Raw genomic sequence first — 25,128 nt, forward strand, 5'->3', positions numbered from 1 at the left:
TTGAACAAAACAAAAAAAAAGTGTTTATTTGAGAATGCTTGAGTGTGACAATAAATACATGAGCACTAAGCTAAGATTCCAGTGTAGAGCACCTACACCAACCTCATCTCTCCTACAAACACCAAAAAACTTCCAGTTCAGGTTTCTGTATCTGGGTTGGTCCCTTTGACACTGTAAACTCTCATCATGACTGTGAGTGCATGTTCTCATTTGTGGAAGGCTTTGGTTGGTTTTCTCTCAAACAGTTCTGCAGCTGGGTTAACAGTGTTTCACAGTCGACTGGCTTTACCTGTGGTTCAGTGTAGCACTTAAATCTTTTTGACCCAAACTAGCTTCCTTTCTGAACGGTCTCAATCCACTACAGGACAGTAGCAGAGGTCGTCGGCACAGAGCAGAGCTGGAAAAATAAATAATCGTTCCCTTTTATCTTTAAATATTCACATCAAACATCCCGTGTGTTAATTACAAGCTAAGGTGAATACATAACACTGACTGCAGAGGTGAGTTTGCACTTGTGTGGAAATGTGAGTAAAAGCGTAAAAAAAAAAAAGGTTAGGTTTAAACAATTAGCCCACAAACATCTGCCTTTTGTTGCTTGTTTTCATGGTCTCATTTGTTTGTCTCGCTCAACTTTGCAGTCCACTAATATTTTGTGTTCAGATCACAGAAGGGGAGAGCAGTAGTGGTCCACTGACGTACTCGTATGCATAACTTGTGCCAGTGCTAATTCAGTGACGGCGAGCGATCTGTGGTCCACAACAGCTCAATGTAGGGCCACTTGGTCTGTAGACAACGCTTCACTGGAGTGTCATCAGTGCGAACCATTGGATCCTCAAATCCCAGAACCAAAGCAGTTCCCTCCACGTACTCGACCTGAAAGCACAAAGACGGGCAAATCAACACAAAGCACAAGATTAGTCAGGACACGTGTTTTTGAACTCTTCTGCAAAGACTTCCTCTGCAAACATCAAAGACCAGGATCCAAATAAACAGCTGATTCTCTGAACCCCACACACATCAGCTTTAGAGGACTTCTGCTTCAGCGTCTGGTATTTCCATCAGAGAGGGAATTGCCTTCACAACCTTACAGGCGCCATATGTCGGCAGGAGTCTCTGTGTGGGCACGTATGTGGCGTCGTTCCTTCTGCTACAGGTAGGAACGCAGGAAAGAAAGGCTTTACAGCCGAGACAGAAGTGACAGATGGAAAAATGGATGTCTCTGGGTATCAGGGTTGTGTGACTGACGACATTTACTGACAATCATCATTCATCAATTGCAGGACAGGCTTACGCTTCCACATTTATCAAGTCAGTTGTTTTTGTGCCAAAAATGACTTAGAGAAATAAAAAGGCTCTTCCAGGGTCTTTGGATAGATGGACGCACCATTAGGCTCACAACAGACAGCGTTTATCCTGGAGCGGTCCGCTGCCTCACGCTGTGTGCACGCCAGAGCAAATGTGTGTGAAGGATGACGGGAAGAAGAGAGTGGTAATAAGGAGACATGGATGGAATATTACTAAGGAAACAACAGCATTAGTAATAATCAAACAATAAAAACACACACCCCTCACATGAAAGAGTGCCTTACCTTCTCTTTGTAGTTGGACTGTTTGAGTCCATTGTAGTGGTAGATGGGAAATGAGTCTGGGATTCCTGAATCCTGCGAGAGAGACGAGAGTTGAGTGGAAACCCGGTGTGCTGTTAAACAGACTTAGCACACAATGGCACACACGTGACGAAACATTTGCAAAACATTTGTTTTTGTTTTTTTGGTCTTACGACTAAAACCCTTCGAATAAATCCCACATATCAAACATTTGTGTTCATTTCTGCATGGCAACGTCCAATTCGGATTCCTGCAAAGCAGCCAACAATGCTGTTGGTCCAAAAACACTTCTAAGAAAACTGCCGTAAAAGTGCAGAGAACGCTTGCTGGGTGTGAGTGCGTCCAGCTCCTCGTCTCTATATGCCAATATTTGAAACTCAAGCCCTCACTCACCCCTGGTCCCCTGTGCGTCCGTTGAGTGTGTGTGAGTGTAGTTTGTGTCTAGTTGGCTAATGGTAGTGTAATTCTTTGTGGTCCAGAGCCATTCCTCTGGTGAGTCTCTAAAGCCCTGATCACTTTAACACAGTTCTTCATCTCTGCTCTCTGTCCATCTTCCTCACTTGTTCGATCTCATTAAAGGTTGCTTTCAGCTGTCTCTAAACTTTCCAATAAGTAAAGGTGTAATTAGGAAAATGAATATTCATATAGGAACTTTTTGATTCACACCAAAATATTGTTCCATCAATGTGTGGGAAGCTGTCACTCACATCACAGCTCAGTGAAAGCTCATTTCTACGCCGACGCATACCTGATCAGGGAAAAATTCCAGCAGGAACGGGCCCAGAAGAATCACACCCAGGTTCTCTGGATCTAGCTTGGTCTTCACCAGACTGACGCTGAAAAGGCACAGACAAAGAAAGCACACAGGCAGATAAGAAACCCCAACAGAACCATGGAGACGAGCCGAGGGGAGCAAAGGAAAATGCGTCTGCAAAGCCAAACTGAAGGACCCAAACATATCATTCCCTCATCAGTCAGCTTCTGGTACATGTTTTGGTCAGTGTGTTCATGCTTTCATGAATGCTGTGGTACAACTAAATATACCTTTTCCAGACATTCCTCTGAGTTAGATCAGTGTTGTTATTCCACTCTTGATAAAAAAAATATATATATATAAAAAAAGAATCCGCTCAGAATGGCCTTTTAAGGCAGCAAAGAGTGTTTTACCCAGACAGGCAGAAGAGAACCATCATTTATTTATCTGCTGATTAGACAGACATGTCTGCCGTAGTGCCGAAAAACAAAACCCAGTTTCTAAAAGTTGTATAGGACTGCATGATGGAACCAAACTGAACACATGGAACAACACCAAGAACCACAAACTGAGATATGGTGGATAAGGACAGTTCTTTTTATGCACTATAGGACTGAATTTTAAATTGTTATTGTAAGACAAATGTGGAAAACAATTGCATCTAGATGGGATATAATAGCCACTTATTGTGTTTAACACAGCCAGTTAACATTTAAGAGGAGTTTTGGATCTATTGGAATCATGACAGATGCCACAAAAATTTAGCAGCAAATCAAATATTTGTACCTCTAACAATATTTTATCTTTTAAAATCTCTACATAGTATAATTTATCAGATGTGATAAAACAATAGGAAGCCTTGTTTTTCAGATGGGTTCAACAATCAGATGGGTATAAATAAAAGAAAGAAAACCTGCCTCAAATAGATTCTTGGAGCTTTTTGATGCTCCTAGTAAATCCTTTCCTTCCTGCACTAAAGATGCTACTTCTTTCACCTGCAGGAACCCCAACAAAAGCTCTTGCTGTGAGATGAGAAACAAAACTTGCCTGTTTGCCGTGTGTTGTTGTGATCTATTAACCATCTGGTAGAGTGCAGACCAGACCTGTGGTCCGGTTACTTTTCAAAGCCCACGGGTGCAGCACTACGACTTCAGTGTTCCTCGGCAGAGAACCTGTTCCTGTTTGAAGCAGCAGTACTGTAGATTTCTTCAAGCCTTTCTTGCTGTTAATTATCCCCCTTTTTTCTATTTCCTAGTTTTTTATGGTGGGTTCTCTACAATCTGCCTTTATAGTAGTGCAGCAGTGAAATGTGAGCATAGGGTTTTTGACCTGGCCTGGCCTTGATTTAGGAGTCAGGTGGTGCGTGTGCACGCACACACGCACTTACTAAAGCATGCAGACATATGAACACGAAAGAACTTACTACTCAGGCTCGGAGACAAGGTCAAGAGCCTTCATCACATCCTCCAGCAGAGACTCTGGGATAAAGCCATTATCTGCAGACAAAGAGTCAGTGGGAAAGAGATACAAGGAAGGACTTGCTAACCATTCAGTCTAACTTGACTACACATGTGGAGCAAGAACTGTTTACATCATTGGCAGTGAACTCATGTGACACACTCCACTAAACATACAGATGTTCTTTTTCTCTGACCTATATTTCAAAGACAAGGGTGATTGCTTTACCTTAGAGGAGCAATTCTAAGCAGCAACATGTGGTTTGAGCAGGTTTTTGGTTGATTAAGCTCTCATCGGTTTGTGTCACTGCAACAGTGGCATGCAAGTCGATGGGAATCCGTTGTTTAGATCCAAACACAAACACCCGAGTGTCTCATGAAAAAGATTAACAGACATGTGTTGTTCTTGTTTGCTAGAGCGACTCTTTTCTTCTTTTCCAGAACCAGATATTCTTCATCAACTGAAGTGACAGTGAGAGGAGGGGGCGTGCACAAACACCAGACAGAAATGTGACAAATTCCCTCTGAATGGGGAGGTCTGTGAGTGGGTCACCGTAGAGTGACTGTGTGTGGTATCCTTGTTCCACAACACAGGGAGCTGTACCGACTCTGTGTGACATAAACAGATTTATGGCTCTTTGACAGTTTCAACTGCACTGTTGTATGTATATGTGTGTGCTGTGTACAGTATGATGGCCTTTTATGTGTGCATAAATATGCATTTAAACCTGAGGTTACAGATGTGTGTACATTTGCTTGAGGAAAGACCAGATGGCGAGCAGGATGATGGCTGCTTAAGGTGGTAATCTTTGCCATGGGAAAATGAGAATTTCGTTTATATTGTTGTTGTCAAAACTGTCTGAGCGAGCAAGACTGCTCAAAATCGACGTGAGTCATAGCAGGGTTACACTACATCAAAAATGGATGGAGCTCAAGAAATCAGCAACACCATGCTTTGAGCCAGAATGGGAGTTTTACCATTTAAGGCAATGGAGAAAGCAGGCTTTTTTCCACAATGAAAGCACAGAAATATGAAGGTATGCATTCTGACTGGTGATTTATAGAAACAGTTGACTTCTCTTCAATATGAGCGGTGCCAAGAATGATAAAACAGTGCACAGCAAAGACCTGTCATTCCTAAATCGTTCTCTTTTTCATTTTCCTGATATTGAAGTAAAAAAAGAAGGAACAATCAAAACAAAAGATGGGTTTTCATGAAAGTAGAGATCTCCGAGTTTGGCTCAACCTCGACGCTTGATATTTTAGGACTTTGTGACACAAAATATTGTCTTTTTTAAATCTGATCTATCATTGCATCTATTCGACACACAAACATGCAGCAAATGGAGTGATGCAGCAAAGCACACGTCTAATTTGCGAGCTTGAAAGACTCAAGCAGACAGTGAAGCCTGGTCAGGAAGTTGGAAGGGATTACGTCATGCTAAACTGTTACAAGCAACCAGAAACAAAACCTGGAGGGATAAAGACAAACAAGAGCCAGTTGTGTTGGTCATGTGATAACATAAAGAAAGGGCCTCCAGATATACATTTCCCCACCAGCAGATGGGTACATTGTGAGTATTTTTATTTATTTTTATTGCCGACTACTGTAATTCAATCACACAATTCATCATGTGAGCAAAAGTGTTGTTCATTAAAAAACAACAACATATTACTCTTAATTGTGGTTAGTGTTGCAACACGCAACCACTCTTGTTTCCTGTTTTGGCTCTAATCAAGTTAATTCTGAGCCGTTTTTAAATTTCACTTGAGACATCAGTTCTGTAAATGGAGGAGATCTATCTGGCAGCACAGTGAACAAACCCCCTTCATGTGTTGTGGTTGGCGGTTAGAGACGAAGCTTGTAATGTGCCTGAATGCAATATTTCTGTGTAGATGTTGGCGAGGTAAGGAAACACAGACGGGAGTATCACCCTGTTGCTGAATCTTCTCATCTCTGAGGCCTTTCATGATATTTCTAGATGTTGGTCAACTCTTTCATGAGAAAACGCATCTCAGATGCAGGAAGATACTTCTTTGGTTTTCGTTAACTATTTAAAAATATACAATACGTCCTTCCCGTTGCCTTTCACCCTCTTCACCTGGAAGTGGAGAGAAGAGGGAAACAAAAAAAAAGAGAGGAGAAAAGAAGCAGGATGGTTGACTCAGCTGTAGAAGGAGCTGATCTCACTAACTCAAACAACAGCAGCAGAGATGAGAGGACAGAAACAGAACCGTGTTTTCCCTCTTAAAGAATGTAACAGAACAACAGAGAGGAGGCCAGAGGCACAGTGAGGGTCAGAAATGGTCTGGAACTGGAGACACAGAAGGAAAGCAGGTCCAGGATGTTGTTCTCCTGATTTGTGCTGGTGGCCGTTCCAACCTTGGGACTAATTAAAGAACACGAGCCAGGATTTGTCAAATACTTCACACATACAGTAGGGAACCGCTCCCAACAGAAACAAATATAGTAAAAGAAGGATGGAGGGGGAAGATTAGGAGCAACATTTTTTTGTTTATTACCTTCAGGATCGAATGACTGGAAGACCCTTCTTGCCTGTTCTGATGGAGACTCTGGACCTACCAGTGACATCTCCTATGAAAGAGAGCCAGAGGAAAGGAGAGACATGAGAAGGAGATAAAGAAAGTGTGTGGGTGAGCCAAAATGAAGTAGCATTACCATAAAGAATAGAATATATTAAAAAACAAAATGCAGACATGACACGGAAAATTTTCTTGGGAGATGAATGGCGCCCTGCTCGTGTGCAGAAGTTGTCTAATGTTGAGGTTTTGAGTGTGAAAGGAAAAAAGAAAAAAAAAGTGATGTGAAAGGGGCCTCAGCAATCAGCAGAGACCACTGGGTTATTAACTGATGTGCTGATAAACTCAGATGGCTTGTTTTCACTCCAAACACACAATCAGGAAATCAAGTCTTACATAAATATACCAAAGTTTGTAATAAGTTGTTGGTACAGTTTTAAAGAAAGCAGCTTTGGCAGGAAATAAGAAAACAAGTCAATGGCTTTTATGACAGGCCTGCCATTATATACTTGTTAAAAACACACTCCATCACTGACACGCACACTCAGAGCCTCTGGCTGCTTCACCTTAAACACTTGTCAGATTATCACAGGAATCAGTGTTGACAATTGTGTAACTTTAAGAACCTGAATGAGTCAGAAGGTTGTTCACTTCAAGGAGTGGTGTGCAAACTGGGGTGATGGGATGAAAAACACCTTTTTTTATGTCAACAATCCAATTTGAAAATGTAGGAGAGCAACTTCAACAGCTGCCAAGTTATTTAAAAAAAAAAAAAGATTTTAAATATTATAGTGGTCATTATTGATTTACTTAGATATAATTAGCCAAAATTTAAATGCTTAGTTTATATATTTTCATATTTTTTACATTTATATATTTTTTAGCCAAAGTCAGATTTACCACTAGGAAAAACAAAACAAAAAGTAAAACATATATTAAAATATTTTATGTAAAAATGCTTTTAGAATATTTGCTGCAAACATAAAAGACTCAGTGAAAATGGGGAAACAAACTTCCCTAAAAAACCCAAAAAACAAAAACAAGTCCTCTTTAACTCTTGAAGAATCTATAACCCATAGAAACTGGTTCAGAATCATTTGCAGCAGATCATGCATGCCATACATGTGAGAGGCCCCACTGCAGTTTAGAGGAGCAGACACATGGGAGTGCAGGTTGTGCAGGTGGAGGTGGGTGCCAGCCACTCAGCTTGTAGGGGGAGGCTGTTTGCTGTTTGTTCTGTATTCTCTCTGGGCAGATGGTTACCTGATAGCTAATGGCCCTGGGAGCCGTGTAACGGGAGACCACTGACCAGCAGATTCTACACCCTCCTCTCTGCATTTACATATTCATCCATACATTGTATAAATCCCCGGGCAGGGAAAGAAACAGTGCTTTTTCTTTGTGTTCCTGCTGTGAGTCCATTTTAATAAAAGGCATTGAGGGAAATTGATTGAGCCCAGATATCTGTATTAGAAATATTGTTAGGTTAATAAATCTTTGACTTGAATTGGAATCCCCCCCTTCTGTGCACTTTCATTCCAACAGAATCTCCACGCTTCACTTTCATGCCTTAATAAAATGTGCAGATAAGAATAGCTGGTTTTCTTCATCCTTTTTTTTAAATGAATTTGGATGAAATGAGTATTTATAACAGCAAATCACTGGACAAACACGACGGGGAAGCCAGCTCACCTCTTTGTTAAAAGCTTGAGCCTCAGATTAAAAAAAAACTGCTTTGCTCTCATAGTTTACAATTTAGCACACCAGAAGATAAAGGGGTGTTTGGAAGGGGTGGGGGGGCACATCAAGAGGAGATGACTCCCAGCTGCAGGCTCTTCACGTGCAAAGAACAACAGTTGCACGCCAACAGACATGCAGTCATACGATGTTCTGTCACCCCGACTATAGCTGGAGCCTGATCTGTTAACATTACAAGCTCCATTAATCTGACAGTAGATTGATCATTAGTTAGAAATGCATATGTTTCCATTATGAAAGTAGACAAGATAAATAAAGCGCCCGTAGCAGCTGAAGTATAAACTGTTTTGATAAATGACTCCCATGCCTTGTATTTTACTTTAGGAAAGTGTGAACACATTCCAAAAATAAAGTCATATGAAGAGATTTTCATTGCTTGAGGGGATTCTGAATTGTCCCTAAGAGTGAATGTGATTGTGTGGCCCGGAAACCATACAGGCTGTACTCCGTCTTTGCCCAATAGTAGCTGGGTTGGCTCCAGAAACCTCATGACCTCAAATGGGACTAAATAGGTTTAGAAAATAGATGGATGAATGAAGAGAGGATTAATAAATGTCCAACTTCACCTAAACCCACTGATCTTCATCAACTAAAGAACAGGTCATCCTCCAAACTAGGATGAATGCTTTTGCTGATAGCCGATTAACCTAAATGTTTGTATTGAGACAACAGAAAAGAGTGTAATTCATAGGCAGCAGACTGGCTGGAACATAGACGATGGCTGGGCACACAGATGATGAGGTTGTGCGTGTCTGTGTGCACATGCGACCAATGACAGGTCAGCCTGCTGGTCTTTGATCCATGTTTTATTAGAGGCCTCGGGAAGACGCTGCTGAGTTGGAAAACAACTCGTGGAGCTAACAAACTCTGCGGGAGGCGGCATGTTTAAGTCTGCATTGGCCCCAGTAATAGTTTCTCTCCAATGTGAACGTGTTTGTAAAAGACAGAATGAGTGCAGTAAATACACGACATTCTCTTGAGCGTGTTTGCTTATATGGAAGTAGAAAAATCCTCTGGAGTGCTCAGGCAAACACACAGCAAAATGACACAAACAAACGGCTTTGCCAGAGGTCTGCTTCTTTTAAGAGTTGCTAATGAAATCAAGGAGCAAATTCCAAAGCCAACAGCTTGACCTTTTTGCTCAAACCCTTGACCTGTACGTCGGAGCAACAACAAGCTAACCCTAAAGGGGTAAAGCAAGAATAACACGCAAATACACGCTACCCCGCGGACTTGAATACACAACGTAATGGAAAACATTTGCTCTGAGCAAAACCAGGATACAAGCAGAAATCAAACATGTCTTTACTTTACTACATTTATTTACTAATACTTGTCTAAAACACACTTTGTGTGGCACCTTGTTCTTAGTATCAGGGATTCTGCTCAACACTGCTCCAAATAAAGAACCTAATATAGACAAATAGTCTTATAACCTTATTTATCATTTTGTGTTTGGAGATTTGACTTTAATCTTAACCACAACTCTTTTGTATTTTGCCGTTTTTTATCCCATAAAGCTAAGAGGACCTCTTGTCTTGATGTCTATTATTTTCTCATGCAGTGTTTGGCTTCCTTCTCCTGTGCTAAGTAGGTTCTCCAGTTTTGGAGTATTTCCTTGCGTTCCACACTTGACTTTTTGTTCCTTCTTTTCCTTTCCCTTTTATCCTTTATCTTTGTACGCAGGTTGCTGCTTCTTGTAAGACAGGTAGTCACTGCACTACTAGAATTACCCTTTATCCCCTCAGGCTGGTCAACAGAAAGAACTATTGTGTGTTGAATGGCTTTGAGTGGTTACTGAGTATATTGGAGACGATCATTTTCTCAACAACAAAGCAGAGGTCTTCAACAGTGTCTCCTGTCTTGTTTCCGGGACGTAAAAAGATAAAAACTCACAATATGACAGAGAGGAAACTCTGTAAGAGTTTAATACGAATAAAGTCTGCATTTCTGATTGGTTGGGTTTACTGAATGTGCTCCAATACAAAGACAAAAATGGGGGGGGGGGGATCATTCCTGCAGGTAGGCGTGTATGTGTGTGTGTGGTTCAGATGTTGACAAACGGAACAAAACAGTGATTTATGGAAGATGTCTTAAATGAGCAAAGGTGCATCTGGCTACAAAGGAGATAGGACACCAGAGAGTCGCTGTATTGAGCAGTGATGGGCTGTCTTACACTTGTACATGCTCTGGGGAACAGAGAGAACAATTCAGAGCTCTCACACCGAAAAATGCAACCATTTATCTGCATGGCCTTTAGCTTGAGATGTCACACATTATTAATGGCTGTTCATGTAAACCACTTTTTTAGGATGCATGTGGCCTGTGCCCACTGATCATGTGAAGAACAGAAAGTACCGGTAATTCTGTTTGGAGGAGAAAAAAAAACCTTTAAAGTTGCAGCAGATTGGTTTCTTAGAGCAGTTTTAAGATTTAACCATTTACCTTAGTAAAGTTAGCTATATATCATTTCTCTTATTGCTGAATATAGTATATTAAATGTTTGATTTGAATTAGAGTTGCATAAATTTATTTGGGGTCCTTTATTGTTATACGTATCAATGGAATAATTGTTTCTATTAAATAATAATTTTCTTACTTTCATTTTTTGTTTTATTCTAAAAATAAAAATATTTAAGAAGCCTCTGAATATATAGGAAAAAGACAAATTGGTTGTCTTTTGGTTAGTTTAAACAGAGCCTCTCTGGTTAAACGGACCTACACTGAGGGTCAGACTCTTGCTCCCAAAGTCCTTAAAGGACGTCCTGTGTGTGTTTGTAGACTGAAGCTGGAGTCTAAAAGTAAGCACTGCAAAGTCTCCAATAGTTCCTAGACATCCATCGGCCCAAAGCACAACTACTGTATGTATGCACACATACATGCATGTGACTCTGGAGAGATTCAGATGCAGCCTGCGAACCTCATCACTTAGTGAGGCCTGAGTACAGAGTGATGAGAAAAGTCACAGGAGGATCGCCCTCCCTTAAGCTCCTTCCTTGAGTGAGCACGGCAGAACTCTTTTAAGTGCATCCTTTCTCTACTTCCTTTCTTCCCCTTTCCTTCCCCTGCGGGACCAACAATCTGAAGAAGTTGACTGAAATGCACTGGGGGGATCCTTCACTTGGACAACTGGGCTGCTGAAGAAAGAAGCAGGAAAACCACTTCAAAGACAGCGGAGGGAAAGGAGAGAAGAATCTTTTTTTGAACGTATCCGACTTTATCTGTCTGTCCCTCTTCTTACATTTCAGAAAGTCAGAAAGCAGATCACAGGACATGCCATTACAAGCTCTGAGCTACTTGGATAAATACATAGATCCTAAAAGAGAGCAGGCGGTATTGTGAGGGGGCAACCAAAGATGGAAGAGTAGCCATTGTAGATGGAAATCAGATAAAAATCCTAAATTCTATTAGGCTAATGGTATGAAAGCAGTGACAGGCACTCAAGGGAATGCACACCTATCTCTTACGGCAGAAAAAAAGAGCTAGTGACCATCAGTAGCAGGGATCATGTTATCGGCTTTTGTGAGAAAAGGCTTTCTTTTTCAGCTAAAAGCTGTATAACTAGGTTGGGTAAATATTTCTCTTTCAAAGCTTTAAATAAGGAGGTTCAAATTAGTTCTTTAAACACAGGTTCACATTGAGATTTACCAGCAGGGGCAACGATTCCCACCTCAGATTGATCCACAAGTCGCTGAGCAAATTTTCTGCCACCACAAACTAAAGTCAGCAGAATGTGCAAGCTTGAATGCATGTGTATGTTGAAGCTGCCATTACTCAAACATATCCACATGAAAACCTTGGAACTTGATTCCCTACAGAAGGCCAACTGCCTGAAAAGCCACATATATTATTTTATAAATGTAACACTAATGCTAATCAGTATTAGGTTTCCTGGAATATATCTGTCAAACCACATATATGTGTGTGTGTGTGTGTGATTACATCCAGCAAACCGTAAGTCATCATTGGTACATGCATGACGACACCAGGTCATCAATGAGCCAACATATGATACACTCAATTAGCAGGCCGCAGCTTTATTCATGTAATGTAGTGTTTAATCAATGGTATAGAAATGTGGTGGTTCATGTCTGCAGCATTTTGCTTTGCCTCCCTGCAGTCTTTATCAAAATGATTCGCTCCAACAGTGAATCCCAACATTATTCATAAGTGACAGCAGCATGACATCACATGCGTACAATGTAACCTAACCTGACTGATTGGTGTGCAAGTTCAGCATCAATGTCAGGTGATGTTTGAGAATAATAACATCTCCGATGTGCTTGAGTTTAAAGATCTTTATCTATATTCTTATAGGGAAGGAACTGTTGCTCCCCGTTGATCTTTGAAAGACCAAACAATTAAATACACAAAAAGAGCAAGAGGGAAAAAAATATATATTTCTTGCAAGAAATTAGATTCCAGTACGTCCATGACTAGTGGAATCTGTGCAGCTCCTAAGAAAACAATAACTTAAAAAAAAAAAAAATTATAATATACACGTTACATCCGGGCAGTATTCTGTCCTAAACTTTATAGTCACAACTGCACGAAGTGGGTGTCTATGGGTGAAAAATGGGCAAACCTGTACGGGGCACACAGGTGGCCCACATGAAATATCAGTCATAGATTGCTTGGTGAACGCGTAGAGTGATAATGTTCGTGCACATTTTTTTTCCCCCCAACGGCAAACACTTACACAAGTAGGTGAGATGAAAACATGTCATTTGGATTTTTCAACCTCCCCAAATCCTGCATACAGCGCAACCCAAAAAGCCGTCCCAGTCTGAAACAGACTGACCTACAGGCTCAAGTTCAACAATCAAACCACCGAAAAACCAGAGAACTCTGAAGAAGACATCTGTTCAGAACTAAAGCTTTAAAGAGGGGAACAATCTGAGGAATTCAATGTCGTCTACATGTTAACATTTCAATTAGCTTGCTTTAATCTTGGTTTTGGTTCCTGAACTGAAATTTCATGTCTGCTGAAGGTCAACTGTCTACATAAAAGCAGCTGACACCATAAAAACAAGTAAAGCTCAGAATTACTTGGAGAGTCAAAGGAAATGGTTATGTAAAACCTTTATTAGTACAGCTCTTTTTAGCAGAGTAAAAAAATAAAAACGTCTCCTAGCTTAAAAGCTGGTAAGCCAAGAAACAGCAACATCCATATATGACAGCCTCCTTTACTCATTTTTCTCCCGCTCCCCTTTAGCCTCCCTTCTTTTCCACACATTGATATCTGATCCGGACTATATTAAATCTGTTAAGAACATTCCTTATTTTGGTTTTTCTAACCTGCAGAGGAGACTGCTTTGTGTTACACTCTGTGTGTCGGCTGTGTGAAAAATGTGGGGGCTGAATAAGTGCTTGGAACTTGCCTTGGTGAAAAATACAGAGAGATGAGTTTCACTGCCAAGAATCCAAATAGGAAACTTTGGAGACTTGAAAAATGTCCCAACCTAAAAGAGAAAAGAAATGCAGGCATGCACATGCAAAAAAAATTAAAGAAATATAAGGCAATTGTCTTGAACAAATTCTTTTCTATAGGTTAGATACTTTAAAGCTTACAAACAGCATAAGCATCCTTTAAAATATTTAAATAACACAAAGTTGCTTTACTGATTACAAAAATATCACAAAAAGGAGCGGGAAGTGTTTGAATTATTGAATATTCAAACTTTTTTGGACTGGAAAGTTTGCTACAAAGGACAGGATATAACTTGTTTACATAACTTGTGTTGATCTCTGTTTCAGTCAAGCTTTATTATAAAAACAAAACCCTAATTCCAAAAAGTATGAGTATCAACCATAAAAATTCTACTTTTTGTGGATGTGTTGGTACCTTGCAGTAGCGCAGGGATTCCATTAGTGTGAGGAAGCCAACTGATGCTTGTTTATGAATTCCATGTAGCTCTAAAAGTAATAAAACAGAGATTCAAAAAAGAAACAAAAACACATGTATAATGCCAAAAATAGAAACAATTTTGCTTTGTTAATGCTAGAAATTCTAAGCAGCTGGGAAATATGGCTGATTTTAGTACCGAACTCTATAAATCTAGTATTCCTGTTTCTATTTTGTTATTTAGACTATGTTTTTTTCAGGCAGTAACTTTGCTTTTCATCATTTCAGTTTGCCATCTTACTCATGCCAGAGCATTCCCGATCTCCATCCCAAACGTTTGAGACAGCATGGCCAGTTACGAGCAGGTTCACCAGACTCTGGCTGCAACACACAAAACAGAAGATTAAAAAAATGGCAAACGTGACAAAACAAAATTAAAGGGGTTCTTAATTATAATAGATAACAGTTGAAGATACATTCCTGATCACACACATGAACTAATAAGGGCAGAAAACAGGTGAGAATGTGTTTTAATACCTTCCATGACCATGCACAGGATCTATGAGAGGCTCTGTTGGATCCTGGATCTCATTCCTAATATTTTCTATGCCCTGCACGAACAAAAAACAGAAACCAGAATATTGATGCAAAATCCTCTTGAAGGTCAAAACATTACTATTTAATGTTTTTTTTTAAAAAAAAAAAACACATACAAACAAACAAAAATATTTTGCAATCATTTTTAGAGAAGAATTAACATTTTTACCTTGGTGAGGATGACGGAGTAGAGGAAAAGTAAAACTCCACAGCACCCCCTCCAGGAGTGGTAGAGAGACAACACCTCTTCTCTCAGATCTGATGCTGACAGGATGGTTCGTTTGCTGAAAGATAAAAATCAACTGTAGGTTCAAAAGAACAATAAATACAGAAATTAATTCATCAAGAAAGTCAGATCCGCTAGGCTTTTTTTTTGCCACCACTGTTTCCCCCATGTGATTTCTCCTCATCTAAAAAATGGGCAATTTCATTGCGTATGTATTTGTTGCAACAACAATTAAGACAAATCAGTCAGTCCTTTAGGATGTGAGACCAAGATAAAAATTAAATGTAGACTAATTAAATGTAACAGAAAAGAAAACATATTCTACAGGTTTGCAGAGGAATCTTAAATCTTGATGTTAGAGCTGTCCATCAAAGTCACCAAGCCCCTCTGTGTTTTAAGTCAAAACAGATTTTTTACAAATCTCAGACTGCATTTATTTCACTTGGGTGAACCATCTAAAAACATGGTGTACTGTATAAGACGTATCTTTTTTTCATACTGGGTAATCAAGGATAGTCCTGAGTCATCAAATTTTTAGCATGGTGAAAAAGTTTAATACATGTAACTGTAAAAGAATGATGTGCGAGGTCTTAACATTATAGAAAACACAATGCATTACTCAATATTAGGATCACATCAGGTGAATTCAGCTGCCAAGATGCAAAGTGCTTCATATGTTAGAACACTTAGTGTCACTTACTGGAGAACACTGTGAAATCGCTCAAAGCTAAGATCCTCAGCAACCGAATAAGCTAGGCAAAAGAGAACACACAATCTCTTAACAAGCAAAACAAAATCTTGAAAAGGTTAGTCATAACAAAATACCCCCCCCCCCATTTTTGACATAAAACAACGCCTCAGTAAATGAGTGGGCACTAAATTAATGCATGCATCTCATGCTAGAAAGTGATAGACACAGCACTTACTGGGTTGCTGCTCCTGCAGAGGCTTGCTGCTTTCGGGCTTGTCCTGTGTTTGTACCTGTGACTCTGGCTCTGTTGCAGTAAGTTTGCCAGTGTCTGGGGAATGTCCCTTAGCCCAGGTCACAATGCAGAACCCAGTTGAAAGGCTGGCACAGGCTGACTCAAGAATTTCACTCAACGTAGAACACAGGGCTGTTTTCTGTTCTTCCTCTAAACAGATAGAGACAATGTTGATTAATTGAAATGAAAACGTAACAAAACTACATAAGTAACACCAAAATTTGTAGCTTGAATGTTTTTTTCCCCCACTAATAATCTACCTGGTAGTTGTCTCCAGTTGGAGCTTTCTCTGTTAAAAAGTATATTCTTCAAAAGAAAAGCCTGTATAAAAAAAAAAAAAAAAACCCTCTCAGACTGTGTAAGGACAGACTCAATGGCAAGTTCCAAAAAAACTTTTATATCTTGATTTGATAAAGCAACAAGACAGTACCTGGACAGGTGCAATTACAGCACATGGTCCTCCTTCAAACTGCTCCAGCGCTGTGGGTTCATACTCGCTAAAAACAAACCCTGTTTAACGGGAGAGAAAATAAGGTACAAAAGAAAACTTACTTTGATATTTTCTGAGTTTGTAAGAAGCACTCACACCTCCACTTCAAGAAGGGCCCACATTAAATTTGAGTTTCAGAGGGATTTCAACAAAACATCCAAACATAAGCAGGAAACGGTAATGATTTTCAGTAATATTGAGAAATTCCTCCATCAGCTAGAAACCAGGAGGGAAAATGTCAAAGCATTGATGATTCCATTTATCAAATAAACATTATTGTTCATTTTAGGACATTCAAATACATGATCATACCTTGGGTCCATCTTCGAAAGATTGAGGCTGACACACCTCCATCAGAAGTCCTCCCCCAGACCAAGTCCACCACCTCTTTATTCAGCTCTGACATGTTTTATTTCGGTTCTTCTTATAATCCACTTTTTTTAAAGGCTGTGCCTGTGACATCTGCCACAAGCCACTCCTGAGACTAAACTGGCACCAAACGCACGAGTAGGGATGACATCAACTTTGCCAAATCAACCTATAGCTAAAAAGGTGAAAAACACAAATTACTATTGGTTTATCACCCGGAAGCAGTTTAAAGATTAAGTCAGACCTCAAATGTCAAAGTGCAGTGGAACTGTTGACGGCTGATAACGTAATAATATTTTTCTGCAATGAATGTTTGAAACTAGCTTCATCAACTGCTAACAGCTAAGAAGAGCTGCATGCAACCACCAAACGGTAAACCATACATTTGAAGACACAAAATAATTGATTATAAAAATTAAGAGCACCCTGGTTTGCTATAATTTAAAATAATTCGCGACTTAACAATAATAATTAAAAATGTAAAGCTGTTTTGGCAATAACCCAGCCTAGCATTAGCAGCAACGCTACCAGCAGCTAACCGTTGCTTTGTGTCATTCACTTCCCATTAATCAGTAGCGACTACAAATAAACAGTTAAGTCCAGATGTAGAATTTTCGGTCACCTCGGTAAAAAGTCGAGCTGTCAGAATTTCTCTGTGAATATATTTTTGTTGAAATTACCACCGAATGCCACTTTTCCGTCATTCGTATATTTACTGACAGCAAACTGTGGGGGGGAAACGTACGTACGTAAATCTGTACGTAACTCCCGATTGGTTGACATCATGAGGGCCAAGTTGTTAGCTCATTGGTCAAATGATATGTCAATAAAGTCGAACACCTGCCCACATTTACGTAACAGAGAGAAAGATAATTCTGAAAATTAGTGATAATTTAATTTTTTTCAAAGAATGAATAAATAAGGAAAGACTCAAGATAGAGTAGTACTACTGAAAAAGACTCATAATAAAATGGTGACTTAAGCAAAGTCGTGACGGCACTAAAATGTCCACTACCAGCCTCCGTAGTGGTTAATTTGTCAACATTGCCGCATGCGCACTTCAAGCATTTGCCTAGTGTGTTAACACGCTTTTGCTCTGTTCTCACGTTGGGGGAAAATTCGGATTTACAATCACATTGCAAATCTATAAAACCGATTATCCTTAGACATGGGAGGTCAGGCAAAGAGCAGTAAGAAGAACAACAAACCGAAGAGGAAAAACCATCGAACTAAAAAGGGTAATATGTACAGGACAAAGTAGTCATTTCGTTACAAGTGGACTGGATGGTACCTAACATAAGAAAATAACCTAATATATTACCTGCTTTGACTATTATGGGATTCTAGTTAGACAAAACTAACACTAAGCCTGTCACTACAGCAGATGCTGGAGGATTTGTTGATTTGTCACCTCAAGAAAGGATGAAGCTAAGAATGCACGAGAAAGCTAAGAAGAAGACATCCCAGAAATATTCAGTGGAGCAACTACTTGAGAAGGTCATGTTGTGAGCATGTTCGGGTTTGTTTATTTAAATATTACTTTACTACGGGGAATAATTTGGTCTTAACTGCATTTGTACAGACTGAAGAATACATGGACAGCTTTGACTTTGAGATGGCTGGCCTCTTCTGTCAGCGAGCCTTGGATGTGGACCCCAACAACCTGCAAGCACTTGACATGCAGGGACACATCTGCTCTGAGTTGGGAGACACACAGAAAGCCAAAGGAATATCCTATCATTTTTTATGTTGTTTTTCTTATAAATAATATTGCATTTATGTATTAATCCTAAGTCACAGAGACACAGCTCTTATATTTCTCTTTATTTTCGATATAATTCTTCTCCTTGACTAGTTTCCTCTAAGTTTTCCTTCGTGCAGTGGAGCTGAGTCCAGATGAAGGCCACAGTAAATACATGTACCTTGGACAAATCCACACCGGATTGGAGGCTGTAGGTTACTACACTAAAGGGATACAAGTACTACTGTCAACATTGGAGAAACAAGAAACAGTAAGTGAAAAGATGTTGAAAAAAAAAACAACTCAGTGAATCATGAAACAAAAAGTAAAACATTATTTTAAAATTGTGTGGTATTTTAGGCATTATTACGACCACAAGAGGGTGCTGTTTGACAATACATATTTTCTGTTCATTGTTTAAGCTCGAAAGGCCTGCCTTTTTCACTCAAAGTTCTACTGACAACAGGGTCTGTATGTTAGTCAATACACTATGAAGTGATACTAAATATGTTTGTATTACAAAAATAAAAATAAACAATTTATTCAACACCTTATCCATCCACCGTCCATCATCATTTTTGTTTATTATATTGATATTAATATTAGTTATTTAATCATATAAATGATTCTACAGTAGGTTATAAAAGAAACAGTTGATTTTTCAGTATTGAGTTGGGAGTTTATTTGTTAAACTGCTCATAACTTCTGTCCTTTCCTTTTCTCACAGGCTCAAGCTGGAGCTGCTGCAGCTGCAACAGTTGAAGATAAGGAACCGCCATCTGAAAAGGATGTCAGTGTGGCGTACTGCTCTATTGCGGAGATTTATTTAACAGATCTCTGGTACGAGCATATCCAGAAATGCTCTTGTAAAACTGACAGCCTTCCCACAGATGTAGCCGTGGATTATTTTTTTTTCTGTATCTGTTTTACAGCATGGAAGAGGGTGCTGCAGACAAGTGCCGGGAGTCTATTGAGATGGCATTAAAGTATCAGCACGACAATCCCGAGGCTCTACAGCTTATGGCCAGTTACCTGTTTAGTACAGAGAGAAACCAGGTCAGTCTGCACACACAACACACACACACACACACACACACACACACACACACACACACACACACACACACACTTCAGATGACTTATCACCACATTAAAGCAGGAATCTGCTGAGTTAATTATTCTGAGCAGATTGAAGTGTATGCCATTAATCAGTAAATGGACACTTACATTAACACTTATACACACACTCACACACAAGGATGGGTCATGCTCATAGAAATGGTAATTACTGGGCACATCGTTGAGGTCACACAGTCATCTGATGAAGAGGAAGAGATGATCCACATGTTTGACTCAGTTTATAAAAATCTGAAGATAATTTGCTGCATGGCATCGGGGATTCTGACCCCCCCCCCCCCCCCAAAAAAAGTACAAAATAATAATTTGAAATGAATTTTAATGGGGAGTAGAATTGATTATTTTTAATTGGAAGGTAAAAATGAAAGTTACAATTCATGTATATGCATACAAAAATGTATATATAGTGATGTTTATGCAACTAACAAATGGAAGAAGCCACACTTGTACTATGTTTTCTTTAGCTTTAAACACAGTTCAAATGTAACAACGTGCATGTGATACCAAGTTATTTGCTTTAGTCATCAATATTGAATACAACAAACATTTAATAATTATATTCAAACATGTATATCTGCAAAAACAGTAAAAAGCATCTCTTACCTTAATGAACTGTTTGACATTTGCACCACTTGCTTTGGCCTAAGTTTTTAAATAAATATGGGATTTCTTTCGTAATTTTATAGTTCAATCATAATGTTTATGATTACTACAAAATAAGAATTCATAGCCTAGCTGCTACATTGAGAAACCTACAATTTTTACAATTGTTCCTCTTAAAGTTGCAATAAATAATATTGTGTGCATTTAGAGTGCCAAAATGTAAAGTCATCAACTTTGTATTCACTAATGAGAAAGAAAGAACTCTTCTCTTTGTGCCACAATACGCTTAATTTATCCCGCAGTACTACCTATAAACTCTAGGGGTCAGACTGGATCTAGCTTTCTAGTTTTCTAACAAATATAAATGCTTAAAATATATATATATATATATATATATATATATATATATATATATATATATATATATATATATATATATATATATATATATATATATATATATATATATATTTTAGTAATAAGGATATATATTAAAGCAGAATTTACATGAATACATAGGTCAAATAATTCTATGGAGACTCCGATAGCCTGAAGAGGAAAGTTTCATGAGATTGCTTCTGAGCAGTGTATAATCTTTTAATTGCTGCTTTAAGCACATACACACAGACAGATGCTTTTGCTTGGAAAAGTTCATGCTTTTACACGTATGATTTTCTTTTCTGCTTAGGAGGGCAAAGAGTACCTGTTGAAAAGCGTTGGAACTTGGCTCCCAGCACAAAAGCAGAGCACATCCTCCTCCAGCACAGAGGAAGACGTGCAGGTGAGCTGCAGCGTTCCTTTTGCATTCAACACCAAAGGATCTTAGTTTTTTGTGTTATGAAACTCGAAGGGTAGTCGGCGTGTTTTCCTGTGCAAACTGATGGGATGCGAAAAGAGTCATGAAATAGAGGGGTAGTCAAAATAGAGGTTAACACATTTTTATTGATGTTTGATCTTACAAATGAAAGAAAAGTAAACTTATAAGACGGTTTGCATAGTAGTTGATAGAAAAACATTCAGAAAAGATTTCAGGTATGAACCTTTTCTTTGCCAGTTGGTTGATCTGAACACAGCACATCAACAGAGCTCCAAAGATATACATGGTAGCTTGGAATTAGAAGGTTTCCAGTAAAATCTTGTCTCGTCTTTTTGTGTCTTCAGAAAGACATCCCTCCATACGAGTCCCGCATCACCACAGCCAAACTACTCATGGAGTGTGAGGAGTACGAGGTAAAAGCGTATGTGACTGGCGGCAGGGGGGCCAGCACAGCTTTTGTGTGAATATGTGTTTTTTGTGTGTTTGTGTTCTTTTCTTTCTGCTGAATAGCGCTGAAGATGGGAAGGCTATGGCTGGTGTTTTTGCCCTCCAGAGCTTAGTGTCAATAATTGAAGAGTGGTATTTGGAAAAAGGGACCAGAGAAGGGCAGGGGGGGGGGGGTTCGTGCGCAGCCAAAGAGGGATGGGCAAAAGATGTGGAGGATAAAAAAAAAAAATCAGTAATGTTCCACTTTGATGAATCCCTGCTATATGTTTGAAATTGCATATAGTGTACTAAATCACTCAACAATTTCCTATGCAAATGTCCTTGATTCAAGCGGCTTGCTGCCTTCAGCTCAGTGCAAAAACTTTCAACAGTCATTAAGGGTTTGAAGTCATCTTCTGTGATGACTGCCACACCAACGGCGGCAATCTTCTGTTGTGATCCGGTGATTAATTTTAGTCAATCATGTTGGGTGGTTTACGGTTATTGCTTATAGGAAATGAGAGCACTTCTCACCCCCCCTTGCTTGCGCTCAGGCAGCTCGAGCTGCGGCGTTTTATATTTGGATGTATGTGTGCGGGAAATGGGCTGTCAGGTGTATCAGTAAAATGACAACGTCTCGGTCCATAGTTTTTGACATGTCGTTTGTCTTCATCGTCCGGCCGGCGTCGGTGTCATCCTGCTGGGAGGCCAGAGCTCAGCGACGCTCAGTACTTCTTCATGTCAAATATGTACACAGCCATGCATACTGGTTTGTAAACAGTCATGATCAATTTCAGCCATTTTTTTGTCTTTTCACCTTTTTTTTGCATGCACATTTTAGCTCAGTTTAGTAATAAGAGAGAGTATTTTTTTTTTTGTCTGCCTCCCTCCAGCACCTACCCAGACTGGGGTACCAGTCAAATAGTCTTTTCTTCTGAGGCGGTTCCTAACTGTGGGAAATTACCCGGAAAAATCTAAGTGGCAGCCATGATAAGAGCTGGTCGAATTCGCTAAATTGCTAAGAAACGAAGCCTCACTGCTTCCTTTTTTTCCCCTCTTTAGCTAAAAGAAACACTGGATCAGGCTGCAGGAAAGATTGATTTACTTTTTGTTTTGAGCGCATTTGGCTTATTATTATCTTTTAGTTTAGGCCATGATGGAGATAAATATGAGGACAAATGGAGGAGCTTAAGCTGCATAGATGAGTGTCTTTTATCTTCTATGGTCAATCATAGTAATGTAATAGCATTTTTTTATGATTTGTTATAAGTATATCTTTGACTTATTTGTAGAGCCGGGTGCTAAAATGAGTTGATAACTGCGGGTTGCAGAGTTTATAATTGGAGAATTTGTTCATTTTTTGTAGATTAACAATTGTAAATTGCTTTCCATTGAGCTGTGTTTAGAGGGAGAAAAAAAACCTGATTAGCAATGTAATTGCTGTCAGCCATTGACCCCAGAGTAGCATGAGGAGCCGCTAACCAAAATAACAACAAATGATAACATGCATCTCATTTATGAAGTCGGTATTTTTCATGAACTGCCCCAAAATGTTGAGCTTTCTATTTCACAGCTCAGTGGGATAACAATAAGTCTGCAGTAAAGTAGTTTATTTGTTTTGACATCCAGTGCAGTAGGTCAACTGAAAGGAAAAAAAAAAAGTCTAATACTGACAACCTGAAGGGCATATCACATCCAAGACGGTCCGACATGATGTGCAGCCGTTTATATGAAATAGGATATTTTCTATATATTGTCCAAGATATTTATCTGCTTTGATCAAACTGTAATTTCTAAGGCTTGGTGGACAGATCAGTTAATCAGAATTTAGTTGATAATCATTATAACTTTTATTCTATAAATAGTTTTTTTCTTTCAAGAATCATTCCCTAAGAAAATTTTGTTTTTTAAAGTCCTTTTTTCCTTTTTTATTTTGTTACAAAAGGACAGTTTTGCATGAACACTACTTATTTTTTCTTTTTTTTAGCAGTTCTTACTGTCTTCATTGAGCATCACTGCTTCACTTGTCACGCAGCAGACAGACAAACGGACAGGCCTGACAGCCATTAAGTAGTCCCTCAGCGTAGCTGTCACAGCAGCTGGTAGGTAGTAGCTCAGTCACCTGTCTGTCACTGTCCCTCTATTTATTTATTAAACACAGCTTTCCTTAAATGTAGCTCTCAATGTGCAGCTTGTGTTTTCGCTGTTGCTTAAAAGCTGCGTTTGCACGGACAGCTTCAGGATTTATTTACTTCAGTGCAGATGTCTCTGGTCGTGCACGTGTGCGCGCATGTGCACGTGTGTGAGCTATGGCTCGCCCTTCGCTTGTAAAGTGATTTGTCTTACTCCTGTCTATGCAGTGCGCTCCAGTAAAATGATTCTGTTAAACAGACTTGCTTGAGGATGACACACACACAAACACACACACACACCAATAAACCCGCAGAAAAAGTGCACCCGCACACAGTGGACATAATAAATGAGTTCCACTCCAAAGCACTGCTTTTCTCCCCGTAACAGTTCCTAAAATAAAAATGTAACACGCATGTGGATTAATTGTGTTTTTTTGTGCCCTACTGTTATTCATGCACCACTTTTGTGATATTTATCTCCTATTTTTTTTTTTTTACATGATTTAATGTGCTATCCGTTTTTCTCTCTTTCTGAAGTTCTCTCCCTCTTTTTTCTTATCTTTGCAAAGATCTCATTCCTGCTGTTGTTTCCAGCCTAATGCAGCTTAAGAATATCTGAACCTTTAATCACTCGCCTCTGGGCTGACCGGTGTAGTTAAGACGTTGGAGACAACACAGCAGATACGGTTGCTCACTTATCCCCGCTGCCAGATATCTCTTGTTCTATATTTGTAACTCCAGAGCCGGCGGTTAAATCCCAGACAGATAGTTCCTTGAATCTAATATCTAATGTTTGCCTCAACTTGTTTTATTTAGTGTGTGTCTGTTTGGCATCATATAAGCCAAGGTGTAGTCGTCACGCTGAACACAAGTCTGTTCCTCATCACATGCCATAAGATGTTTTTGTTTATTCATTTTTAATGGGTTATTAATTAAGGACATTATGTGTTTCAATGTATTATTGGTCTGGCTATCAATCAGTAAACTCTTTGGCAAACACATTTATACTCTCTTAATGAGACGGTCTCAATTAACCTGGCTCTGCCTCACTCTCTGCCGGCGCCGGGCCTCTTTTATGCTGCTGGAAACAAGTTGGCTTAATGAAAAGCAGGAAAGCTCCTCCGAGCAGGATAGGTGGAGGCATCAGGAAGCACTCCAGCTAATAAGGCTGCCCTAACAAGAAGCGAGCTGCGCTTGCGGTGCTCACTGTTGTGTGCAGCTCTGTGCGGCGCGCTTGAGCGTGAAGGCGGTGTTTGCGTGCACGCACAGGTGACGTGCATGTCTTTTTATTCCTGCCCTTCACCACGGGTGATTGGCTAACAGTCGCCTCCAACCTGAACTTGACAAAAATCAATATATCATCACCTGAGAGGCTCTCACACACACAGAAACACACACACACACCACAGGTCCCACATGGGAAGAGGTGGAACAAAACAAACATGCAGCCTACTTTAGTCAAGGTCTTATTTCTGTAATGGAAACCTCCCACAAACAGTTTTGCGACAAAAGGTCACCCAACTTTTAATCCCTCCGAGCCTCGAAGAAGCGCCTCTTGAGGATGGGAAGCAGGCCGTTTAACGAAGGGGAACATGGACAGTGTGTCAACGTTATCTTTGGGCTTATCATGCATCTGGCAGAGCGA

At 39.6% G+C, this 25,128-nt stretch overlaps 2 protein-coding genes across 6 annotated transcripts in view; one reads left to right on the plus strand and one right to left on the minus strand.

Annotated features, from left to right (window-relative positions):
- Nucleotides 1-17,405, minus strand: mindy3 (MINDY lysine 48 deubiquitinase 3). Of its 2 annotated transcripts, none has more exons than XM_004077853.5 (16): nt 17,250-17,405; nt 16,571-16,802; nt 16,199-16,278; nt 16,029-16,089; nt 15,712-15,918; nt 15,486-15,537; nt 14,729-14,843; nt 14,500-14,573; nt 14,264-14,343; nt 13,963-14,033; nt 13,499-13,579; nt 6,342-6,414; nt 3,785-3,857; nt 2,356-2,443; nt 1,590-1,661; nt 1-873 (listed from the first exon to the last, which is right to left on the minus strand). In XM_004077853.5, the coding sequence occupies exons 2-16, from the start codon at nt 16,662-16,664 to the stop codon at nt 724-726; spliced, it is 1,371 nt and encodes a 456-aa protein (XP_004077901.1). In that variant the 5' UTR covers nt 16,665-16,802; nt 17,250-17,405; the 3' UTR covers nt 1-723. The 2 variants fall into 2 exon arrangements, with proteins under 2 accessions (XP_004077901.1, XP_078788956.1); XM_078932830.1 differs by lacking the exon at nt 17,250-17,405 and adding an exon at nt 16,872-17,010.
- Nucleotides 16,880-25,128, plus strand: part of si:dkey-12j5.1 (uncharacterized) — a 24,257-nt gene continuing 16,008 nt past the window's right edge. Inside the window, exons 1-8 of one of the 4 annotated variants that reach the window (XM_078932833.1) lie at nt 16,880-16,999; nt 18,009-18,124; nt 18,210-18,355; nt 18,492-18,639; nt 19,096-19,208; nt 19,301-19,424; nt 20,797-20,889; nt 21,270-21,338. In XM_078932833.1, coding sequence (XP_078788959.1) covers nt 16,984-16,999; nt 18,009-18,124; nt 18,210-18,355; nt 18,492-18,639; nt 19,096-19,208; nt 19,301-19,424; nt 20,797-20,889; nt 21,270-21,338 — 825 coding nt within the window. In that variant the 5' untranslated portion in view covers nt 16,880-16,983. Of the gene's footprint in view, nt 17,000-17,669; nt 17,866-17,896; nt 17,915-18,008; nt 18,125-18,209; nt 18,356-18,491; nt 18,640-19,095; nt 19,209-19,300; nt 19,425-20,796; nt 20,890-21,269; nt 21,339-25,128 lie in introns of those variants that run through there. The other 3 variants (XM_078932831.1, XM_078932832.1, XM_078932834.1) reach the window with 3 other exon arrangements.

The sequence above is a fragment of the Oryzias latipes genome, chromosome 16, assembly GCF_053564925.1.
Source record: "Oryzias latipes strain Hd-rR chromosome 16, Olatipes_Hd-rR_3.1".
Classification (NCBI taxonomy): domain Eukaryota; kingdom Metazoa; phylum Chordata; class Actinopteri; order Beloniformes; family Adrianichthyidae; genus Oryzias; species Oryzias latipes.